This window comes from Porites lutea, chromosome 11 (genome assembly GCF_958299795.1).
Source record: "Porites lutea chromosome 11, jaPorLute2.1, whole genome shotgun sequence".
Taxonomy (NCBI): domain Eukaryota; kingdom Metazoa; phylum Cnidaria; class Anthozoa; order Scleractinia; family Poritidae; genus Porites; species Porites lutea.
In genome coordinates this window covers 24,380,012-24,391,452 of record NC_133211.1, presented here as the reverse complement: position 1 = coordinate 24,391,452, position 11,441 = coordinate 24,380,012, and the positions used below count along the sequence as shown (strand labels likewise).

Genomic DNA, 11,441 nt, shown 5'->3' with positions numbered 1-11,441 from the left:
AGAACACTTTCCAGGGTCTCCCTTGACCATAGGTTCCATAAATAAGAAAAATGGGCAGCCTTTCACCAGGCTGAGTGACAACATCTTGGGCAAGGATTAAGGAATCACTGAAGACAAACAGTTTCCATGTTGCTCCTCCATCTATGGTGTATCTGTTATAATAACAAAAAAATACTTACTGCTTCTATTTTGCAAGGCATGCATGCATGGAGAAGAAAAATGATGACATCACAAAAAAACATAGGCACGTTTTACGTGCATGAGCTATTTTCAATGCTTCAGTGTAACTGTAATTGGCAATCTACTCTTTTCATCCTAGATTAAAAGAGATGTTTTGTGCAAAATTGGGTATAGCTGCACATTAATGAAAATGAGAAAAGCTGTGCATAGCTGGGTCGATCCTCATAATATAGATTCACTTTTCTGTTTTTCCTTCAGACATCTGGTGTAAAATAAACAAATTGTTAAAGCACAATGAATATCGACTCACAAAACGTTGCTTTAATAGAGGGAAGACTCGAAGGTTTCAAGGTTTCTTGATGGTTTCTAAAATAATGAAGCTCGTCGAATACCAAACAGCTAAGAAATGCCACGATTTTCATCATTGTTGTAGATGGTTTGAGCCTTTGCTTAGGCACTAGTTGCAAAGAAAGTCGTGTCTGATAGCCCGCGCCTGGTGGATTTTGCTATCGGGTTAGTCAATTCTGTTCTTAACTTGCCTGACGGGCAAGTGAAGTATTTTGTGGAATTCAAATTACGGAAGAACTGCTACCAATCCTGCCCATCAATGTTTTTTGGGAGCGAGTTAAAATGACTCTTGGGCTAGTACATTCTAACTACTGCTTGCCCGAATCCAGCAAGCTGTTAAATTGACTTTGAAAGCCATTAGATCATTATACTTGGCCGAAATAAACTCCACCAATTTCGTCTGTACACAGATGTTGCAATTTATATAAAGAAGTCTCTGAGAAGCGGGGGGCAGAACAGGGATATCTGCGCTGCTCAGCAGACGTTACTAACCTGGGTTAAATTACGTCTGCAATGCAGGCTACAGTCCACTAAGTACCCTAGTATCAGTGAAGTGTCAGATTGTCGAACTACTCGTCCAATATGTTGGTCAATATGCCAACCAACATGTGACCGATAAATTGGTCGATCGACATATCTCGGTCGAGATGTCGACCTATATATCGACCCAGGGGTGCACAAATTACACAGGATCAGACTGAACTTGGACAGCTGTTTTCCACTACCTGTAGCATGGGTACAAAATTGCCATATTACTCTGCCTCCCTCCACTGTCCCCCCATAAAAGTAAAAGTACATAGAAGTATGACATTCACCTTACAATTTGCTCCAAGAAGAAGAAAAATATTGCATCATAAACAGCTTGCAGCTCTGAACAAATTTACTCTTAGAAGAAATGACCACCCTTTGGTATCAAAACTTCAATGGAGGCCTTTGAATTTTGAAAGTGAAGGTCTATGCTAAGTCATGGTTTCTTCACTGAGAAACCACAGTGTGAAAGGGTATATTTCCAAAAAAATTATTATTACTATTTTTTTTAAATATTTATGTTTTGGTATTTATAGAAAGATAAACATTGGAAGTCGATACAAGTGGTGGTGCCAATATAGTGGCGGGGTTTCCATGGTTACCTCCCTGTTCATTAGTTTGTCCAAATAACGCATTTTTGTTTGACTATCATGAAAATTCTTAAGTATCAATACAGTGGAACCTCTCGTTTAGGACACCCAGCATGCAAAGAAAGTAGTGTCCGATAGCCCAGGGCTAGAGGATTTTGCTATTGGACTAGTGACATCTGTTTTTAACTTGCACGATGGGCAAGCGATATTTTCTTAGGAATTTGAATAACAGAGGAACTGGAATCAATCCTGCTCATCAAATTTTTTTCGGGCTAGTACATGCTAGCTACAGCTTGCCCGAATGGCAAGCTGTAAAACTGACTTTCTTTGCACCCTGGTCACACCTCTGTTCAAGGGACACCTCCGCCTTCTGGAAAAATGTTCAAGTAATCTTTGTACTTGTCACCTCTATTGAAGGTACACACACCTCTATGCAGGGGAAAGGGACACTTTTTTCCGAGTCCCAAAACCTGGGTTTAGCCTCCATTCAGAAGACACCTTACCAATCAAAAAGTGACTGACCACAAAAATCGTTGATACAATTTTCACTAGTCACAGTGGTGACAGCTTTCAAAACATCAATTAACTAACTTAAATTGACACACTGCACTTGTCGGAATTCAACAAACAACATCGCAGAACTTTTTTTTTATACATTATCTAACTGCTTTAAATAATGACTGCAGCAGATTCTGTAGCCAGCAAGAGCAGATGGCTTTTTTGGCTTTATTGAAAATACTTCATTTCTTGATTAATTATTACCAAACCTCAGCCCATCCTCCACTCATGGGGCACTTGTCCACTAGTCTTGTCCACTTGTCTTGGCAAAATTCACGTTTCTGCTTCTAGCAATCTGAACTTCCGTTTTGTTTCCTTTCGATTTTTCTTTTTTTCAGTAGCTTTAGTTATCAATTCTTTTTTTTAACAATTTTTTTTTAATAAACAAGGGATCCACTGTAATTGGTTAGGCTGTAGTGGTCTCCCTACCTAATAATTTCTATGTTTTCATAAAGATTGTATTCTAGTTAGGCGAAGCTAACTAAATTAATAAATTATAAATTACTTTCCTTGGTCACCCCCTGAATAGAGGTTCCACTGTAGATCAACACATTAACAATGCAAATTTCAACGGCAGGAGTCCAGATAATATCTAGCTCTTACCTTAATGTCCTTGTGTAACGTCTATAAGGCACAGCAACTACTACTCCACCATGATCACCAAAAGTAAACCGATACTTCCCTCTGAGGACCTGTGAAAATGCCAAAAAGGTTGCTCCTGTAACCCTTTCATTTCCAGAGTGAAAGACGAAGGATTATTTGTGAGGATATCATTAAGGGCGGAGGGACTAGGGATTTGCCCTGGCTACTATTAGCATGAGCTCCAGCAGGGGCGTAGCTAGGGGGGGGGGGGGTCCTGGAGTGCCCGTGACCCCCCCTTGGTAGGCCTTCTTTTGAGCAAACAACCTACAATATTCAGGTAGCGAAAACGCCATGACAATATCTTGGCCGTAAAAGCCATTGTTGAAAAGCCCACTTTTTTAAAATTTTTTTTTTTGTGAAGTATTTTCGTCAACGGCTCTTGTCTTTAGTTAATATGGGCGTGGAGGTCGAGATTACAATCTGGTGAGTAGCCTCTGTGACCCCCCCTTTGAAAAATCCTGGCTACGCCCCTGTCCAGCTACTTTCACAGGAAACAAAAGGAAGATAGACACAAAAGAACTTCCTAGCTGTTCAATTCTTTGCCTACTAATTGCCTGTAACCAGTAACTTGGTATCTTACAGCAACGGCCTTGATTGTAAGGTGGTTCTAACTTTTGAACCTGTGGACAAAACTCTGCTGGCAATTGACCATTCAATGAAAATTCTTTGCCAATACTTTCACATTATAGAAATATTTGTTTTCAAAATTTAACAAAATGAAAATATGGCTATATTTCTCCAGTCCCTGCCAAAACCTATGCAAGTTAACACTCACCCGACTCCATCCTAGACCACCATCCAAAGACATAAAGACATCAGGATATATCTTAAGATTGGTGCTTGCCACGCCTGAAAAGGAGAATAGAATTCATTGCATTATGAAGAGGGAAAGGGACATAGTAGATGGAGATGAAATCAGATAAAGCCAGTGCCATTGATAACTCACCTAAGGCAAGTACCAGTCCTGGAGCAGACTCACTGGAAAACAGTCGCTCGGATGGAGAAACACGATACACAGCACCATACAGAAGATTTAAATGAATGGAGCAGCTTGGCTGCAGAGAAAAAAACCGGTTTTTTGTCACACAATTGCAAACATCAGATGAATGTAATTCAAGTAGAATGTATTGTTACCATAAGAATACAACATCTCATAACAGATGCATGCATTTCAGAGCTTCAAATAGAGGAGATAAGAAAGGTGATAATGAAAGCATTTAGGAGCTAAAGACTAATGACACAAACATTACAAGTCACCTAGAAATGTACTAAAAATCCCTATGAACAATTTCTGAACCACTTAGCACCAAAATACGAGTATGCAGTGTAAAATTAAAATAGTTGAACAGAGGGATTAAGCTTCCACCATTAGGGAAAGCTACTCTTATCTCGTCTGAATTTTTAGGGTGTCTTTTCTTTACTCTATTGACAATTAATACAAGTCAAAACAGTACAGAAATTTTTTGGGAAACTAATAAAGCAGGAAAATGTTCAGTTGTTATGAACCGAGACATGGCACCCACCAAATAACAGTTAATTCTAACTCCACGGTTGTCTACTGTTGGTGAGCGAACCCGCTGCCATTTTTCTCCCCTGTTATAGGTGATCAACGTCAAAAGATGTCTCTTTCCCACAGGTCCAGGAGTTAACTGAGTAGCAACGTAAATACCACGCATTCCTTTTATTTTATCCACATCCACAAATGCATAGGGTATTACCGTTCTGCCAACAATAAAAAAACAGATCAGAATTTTCATGGAACTCTGCAAATAAGACCTAAAGGTTGGGCCATAAAATATTTGGTCATATCAGTAAAGTTATTCCATCAGTGGATGTAAATTTCTTTATGATTAAAAAACATTTCTTAACTACAGGGTGACAAGTACCAGTAATCAATTCACTGGATATCATACATACATGTACTATGAAACTGTTAGAGTGGTTGGGTGGTTAGAGCACTAGACTTGCAATCAGGTAGTCCCGAGTTCAAGTCCCGCCCTGCAGATCAAGGGGTGGCAAATGGTACCTCGAAAAACGTGGGTCTCAGAAAATTTTGGCAGGATCTCGAAATCTCAGAAGCGCTTTTGTTAAGTCTTAAAGTCTCGTTTTTTATGGTTTGTTCTTACTTTTTTTGAGTCTTGAAACGTTTCACCAAAGAGTCTCGGGCTCGGATTTCTAACTAGGATCTCGGCGTCTCGGCGAGTCTCGGATTTTACCATTCGCCACCCCTAGATCACTGACTGGATTTGTTCACGGTAGCCCTGAGTTCAACTCCTTGTCGTGCCTTTAAATAGCTAACTGGTCGGCTTCATTCAGCAAGATTAACTCTGTTTCATTACCTCAGAAAAGCCTCTTGAAGGGAGAGGATAGTTATACAAAACTACATTGTTTTTAATACAAGAATACTGTAACTATGCACTCTGTATGATTTTCCATCTAAAGTGTTAATATTTCAGAAAATGCTCTTCTAACTTGCCTTCCAGACTAACTAAATAGAAATCCTACAAAGGAATGTCACATTATTGTAAACTTCTCTTGCAATAATTGCAATATTATTATTGTTAGCAACTGCTAACAATAATAATATTGCAATAATTGCAATATTATTATTGTTAGCAACTGTTATGATTGGCTGAAATCTTTACCACAAAATAACCTGTTATGCAAAGTGGTTAATTGAAAATACATTTCCTTTTGTAAACTTCCTTCTTTCTACAGGTTGGTGCATTTTCACGGTAAAAAAAAGTCAAAGTTCTGGTGCGTGAGCAAATGACACTGCTACATAAAATAAAAAGAACTTAATGCTACGCTTAATTCACACATAAAGTTGTGATTTATCACCTGAGCCATGGAGATGACACATCTGTGTAAGGGTTATGATACAATACCCTTGGCAGGGAAAGTTGATACTTTAAACCCATTGTATCAGAAATGTACAAACTGGAGAGATTCTTCAGGTGATTTATCACGATGAAGACATAATCATCAACCACATCAAAGACAAAAAAATCCTGTGAAAAGATCAAGGAGAAAAAAAGGTCACATTGAAGGGAAATGTGAACTGTAATGAGTGTATTCAAATTAACATTAATGTTTACCCAATAGCCCATTTTACAGTTATGGATGGAATTGAGGCTGGAGCTGATATAAACTGCCTGCTTTATTATGTAAATTGACATGTTTTTCTTATTGCAGGCTCCTTCGTTGCCCGCCACCTAATCTAGGTCAGCAGCACTCTAACTTTTTCGCAATTCTCTCCACATTCTTGGATGCATGCATGGTATGTAGCCGCAAAGGCCCTGGTGTTGAGTTTTAGGTCTATCTGATGTCAGGTTAATCACGTGAATGCACCTACACGGTAAGTAAGATACAGTAAGATACATGAAGTGCTAGCAAAGTCTAGAAATTGATGTCAATTCAGTTTATTCACGTTTCACTACAGTGCAAAAGGTGCATGGTGTTTATATTTTTATACATTTCCAAGCATGTTACATTACTTGTCATCCGAAAGCTTCAATAAGCTTTAAACCCCAGTGGTAATTTTTCTATTTCAGCCGGGTTGTATATAAGAGCTGGCAGTCAAGATATGTCGAGGAGATGAGGTTGTATCAGGTCTAAACTTAGACTCAATAAAAGTATAAATCTGCATTACCTATATTTTCTGAAAACATATAAAAGACTTCTGACTCAAGAACAGTGAAAACATTTTAAAATGTTATGCTTGAGACTGTCTTTTTGAAAAAGTCTCCCTGCGATGGCAAGAAAGTACGAATATAATTTGTTTGTTAGTTTTCCGCCATATTGGATTTCTAGATATGAGTGCATAATAAATATTAGTGCGAGCAGGAAACTGGGAAAAAGGAATTTTCGTATGCGACTACGCGGGTAACATAGGATTATGTAAGATGCAACCAAATGTAACCTGATTTATGCCTGTTAACAAGTTCTCAGACAGCTATGTGGCTAAATGTTTTCTTTTTATTTATTTAAGGTTTCATCTAAGTAAACTAAAAAAGTTTTTTCAAACAATGAAGGGTTTTCTAACCTTAAGTACCTAGCTTTTGATCACCTCAACGATAATCATTGAGGTTATCGGGTTACCAGAGTGTGACAGAAACACCTGAGTCCAAAGTATCCATGAGGTTAATTTCAAAAATAAATAAAGTTGCTCTGTCCCCGAAAGAAGTCACGTTTTTCTTGATGTCTTCTTAAGTTCTGGGAGAAACTACACCTTTGGACTGTTAGGCTACTTCCAATTACTGAGCAGAGTTTATCCCTGTTAGCTGGTCCGGTCCTTCAAGTATTTGCCTACCCAAATATCATTCCTCTATTTGTTTATACGTCTATTATTGAAATGTTGCTTTGTCTTTCTTTGAGTAACATGATTTTCACAGTATAATTGCAGCTTAATTCATCCCTCTAATGTCAGAGTTTCAAGGCCCAAAAATGCCAGGAAATGTGTTTTCCAGCGTTTTACTTTCAAAAATTTTCTGGGGATGCATGCCCCCGGACCCCCCTAGAAACGATGAAAGCCCATTGGATGGGTCCTCCAGACCTACAACCGCCTAATTTTCCAAAACCTTTGGCTACTTAAAGCCTTAAAGAAAACCCTGCTATTTCATATCAACGGCCTTTGGTCATTGAACACGGATTGAATATTCGATTGAATGATAGGACTTTGTGCATGACTGCATACACACATTACTTGTGTCACACATTTACTGTTTCAATGTATCTTTGCTGGCGAACACAAACCACTGTCTTAACTGACCTGTCTTAACTGTAGGCAACTGGTTCCAAGCTAGTCTTTGGTCAATGTAGTTTATGCTTAAGCTGGTAAATTCTTATTTACAAACCATTGCAAACCCATTGCCAATCTAAGGGAATCTTGAATCCAAATTGCAATGTTCAATATTAGACATGTTTTTCTAATGGGAAATTACACATGTTGACAAGCTGTATTTAGCCTTCTTAAACTACTACATGAGAAATTTCTGCAATTTGATTGGCTCAGAGCAGTGGTATTTCAGCTTAATTTGAAATACCTACATGTTAAAATTACAAAACTTTGGCAGGTAGTAGTATAAACAAATAATAGTAAGATTTGTATGTGATATTTGGCAAAAATACCACTCATGATATTTTAAAATTGTCACAAATTTCACTCGCCTAACGGCTCATGAAATTACATATAACAATTTTGAAATACAACTGGTGGTACTTATGCCAAATATCACTACTTATCATACTAATACCTATACTAGAGCGGTTTTCATTTGAGTGTCGAAAAGTAATTGGTTTTGCATTTTCTACACGATGCGATTGGCTTAAAAGATTCGCGCCACCTTTTCATCCAATCAGAAGTAAAACCAAAGCCAATTGTGACGCGCTCGCATGCATTTTCCCGTGCTTTGCGTCAGCCACATGTAATTACTTCGAGTTTTGATTGGTTCAATGTATTGTCTGTGTCCTATGTGATTGGCCAGAGTAATTACTTTGGTTTTGGTTTTACGACACTCAAACGAAAACCACTCTAATAAAGCTAGAAACTGTGTTTATGAGACACTGTCTACATTTTAAAATTCTCTTACCCTGCTTTCTTCATTCACTGGAAACTGTGCTGTTTTGAAGAGGATCTCCTCACCATTGGTTATTTTAGCAACCTTCAGAATTGGGTTTTTATCTGACGGTTTCTGTGGAAGAAAAATCTAGTTAGCTTTCTGCCGTAATGTTGCAAAGTATTAACTAAGTTATCATACATTGTAAAACTATACACATTACTATCACTGGAATGTGAATATCAAGACCCTTTCACATCAAGCCTTTTGACTTGACACACTTTGATAACATCTGCTTCTCAGGATACTAATGATAACATCATAATCACTGACCTTGCGTGTGGTAATGAACATGTAGTTTTTCATTACTTCAAATTCCTCTACACTGGCAATTAAGGTCATTGTGGGATCTCCATCAACTAGCTTGTAAATTGTTGTTTTGTTATTTTTTGTTGAATCTAGGAAAAATCAATGTCATTTAGCTGGATGCAAACTAGTTGATATAATAGAGTCGATCCTCCCGTAAGCAGTCAATGAATATGTCAAGGTTTGGTGGTGTCTTACATGTACAAGAGTTGGACCATGTGGGTTCTCTGTCGGGATACATACAGTGTGCAATAAGCCATTTCAAAGTTTCCTTGGGCCTCTATTTCAAAACAAAGCAAAGTGAAGCCTTCAACTGATTGAAAAGGGAGCCCATACCATGGAGCGAGCAATTTTTGTAGACTGACCAGTTTATTTGTAGAACGATTTTGGCACAAATTTAGAATATCATGAGGTTCAATAAATATTTATTTGACACAGTTAACAACAAGGAGCACGGGCTTGGTAAGCAGTCAGTCGTTTGGCTCAAGCGTGGTCAGCCTTGCTTGCATCACCTCCATGTGCTCAGTACAGCGTTTTCGTGGCAGCCATTCTCTTCCTTTAGCCTTTGGATCATTCTTTTATCCCCATCCCTCCCCCCTTAATTCTTCCACCGTTAAATCAGGGTGATGGGTGCCTGGTTCCATTGGCATGGGGGCTCATGGCTGGAGGGTGCGGGTTTGCCCGCCATGGGGGCGTAACTCTGTCTAGGGGCTGGCTGTGCCAAAGGTGGAAGCTCCTGGACATCCCGGGCACCCACCTCCACTCAACGACGCAGTTGTTAATTTCAAGTTCCACAAACCAGTCAGTAAAACTAAAACCCCCTGACAATGGCATTTTGACCCTTTCATGACGTTGAGTTTTCCCCAGTCACATCTTATTTTATAATGAGGTAATGAATGGAGCAGAGCTTCCATTTTCGCAGGAAAAAGTGCCCTAAAATGTATCTAAAAATATACCGGTCCATGAAAACACTAGGACATAACCCTAGTATGGGATTTGCTTACTCCAGGTTATGGGCTCCTGACTGAAATGACTTTTATTCTCCGACCTACAAATCAAACTCATTTTCAAGAGAAAGGTTTTGCACTTGACCTCCCTTTGAAGGCAAGGGTTTCTGAAATTTGGAAATGGCTTACTTTAAGCAGTGTCACCTAAACTATGACATGCCAAAAAATACAACCAACTGTAGATATCAGATATACAAATTTTAAAAATGGAAGAAAAAGCAAAACTTGTCATCTTATGATTGGTTGTCCGGAGTTGCACTTAATCAAATTGGCACCAAAATCAGACCAAGTGTTAAGTGGACTGTTACAGGAGATTTAAAGTGGCTTGACTGGATTTTTCAGAGGATACCATCTAAGTTTGAGCATTTACTACATTAGGAATTAAATATATCAGAAACATTTTACCACAGGTGTTTTATAAAAAAGATGAAAATTTGTTTTACTCTATGTTTCTTTGACATCGGAGTTACCATGGCACATAGTGATCATGTCATTACGTTTTTTACTTCCCTTTGCACTTGTCATTACCAGGAGTATTTCTGACATACTAATTAAATGTGGCTAAATATCATTTAGGCAAAGTTAAACTCAAGCGAGTTGGCCAGCAGTCTTCTCCCACTTCAGTATGTGACCTACGGGGCGGCCCGCGGGGAATTGCAGGGCTCCTTGTGTGCCCTTTTACTAGTGTTGCTTTGCATTGTAGCTTTGCTTGCTGATCGTAGCGGATCATTTTTAGCCTTCTTGCGAATCATTACAGATTCTTGCTGATCATAGCGGATCAATGTTTGCCTTCTGGCGAATCATTGCGGATTCTTGCTCCCTCTCCTCCCTCCCTGCCTGGTGGTTTGGTAAGTATTTTCTCAGGTAAGTATTCTCTTAGGTAAGTATCTCCACTGAATTTATTCAATGTGACGGTGCCGGTTAGTGGCTGCTCTTGGGGTGGTTCCTACTTCCAGGGTTACCATGGATACCTCCTCTCTGCTTATTGCATTTGGCCCCCCACTAACCTTTAAGGCACCTGCTCCCAAGCTCATCATTAGCGATGAGTTTAATGCTGATCTATATAATATAGTTTATTATTCACTCAAAATATTTTCCCGATTCTGATTGGCTAAAAGCACTCGTTTAATTCACCATAACCAGTTACTGATGACCAAATTTGGAAGAATTTTGTGTTTAACAAGGAAATGACGTCAAAAATGCAGCGTTTTCGCAGGTTAAGGCACTGTTAACGGAGAAGACCTGGGCACGAGGTTGAGTTGTTTTGATTGTGAACTTGAAAAATGGCGGACATTTCACTCGTTTCAAGTCAGCAACAAGACAACTCCAAGGGTGACATCTGCTATTTGGAGAATATTTGCGGAGTTGGACAAACCTAAACGTGCACTATCGAAGATGAACTTAACATCGATGGATCGATGGAGGTAAGCATACTTTAGCCACGTTTTTAGACTAGGAATTATTATGAATGAATGACAAAACAATTATTGAATTCGGCTTTCGTATCATATAAAGAATTATGGAGATCTCGGAGGGTGTTATCCACCAAAAATCCAATCTAGCCACCCTAATACAATAAAAAATGTTAAAATAATGACTGCATGCCCTCCCCATACAGAAAAAAATGCAAAGATGCTAACAAGAGGGGATCTGTCTATCACTTA

General features: G+C 38.8%; 1 protein-coding gene across 1 annotated transcript in view; it reads right to left on the bottom strand.

Annotated features, from left to right (window-relative positions):
- LOC140951401 (uncharacterized) overlaps positions 1-11,441 on the bottom strand; it is a 59,307-nt gene that overhangs the window by 36,461 nt on the left and 11,405 nt on the right. The window contains exons 6-13 of the mRNA XM_073400642.1: positions 8,738-8,862; positions 8,438-8,539; positions 5,688-5,857; positions 4,370-4,568; positions 3,793-3,901; positions 3,622-3,695; positions 2,808-2,896; positions 1-152 (exon numbers count right to left, since the gene is read on the bottom strand). The exon at positions 1-152 is cut by the window's left edge and continues 24 nt beyond it. Coding sequence (XP_073256743.1) covers positions 1-152; positions 2,808-2,896; positions 3,622-3,695; positions 3,793-3,901; positions 4,370-4,568; positions 5,688-5,857; positions 8,438-8,539; positions 8,738-8,862 — 1,020 coding nt within the window. The remainder of the gene's footprint in view (positions 153-2,807; positions 2,897-3,621; positions 3,696-3,792; positions 3,902-4,369; positions 4,569-5,687; positions 5,858-8,437; positions 8,540-8,737; positions 8,863-11,441) is intronic.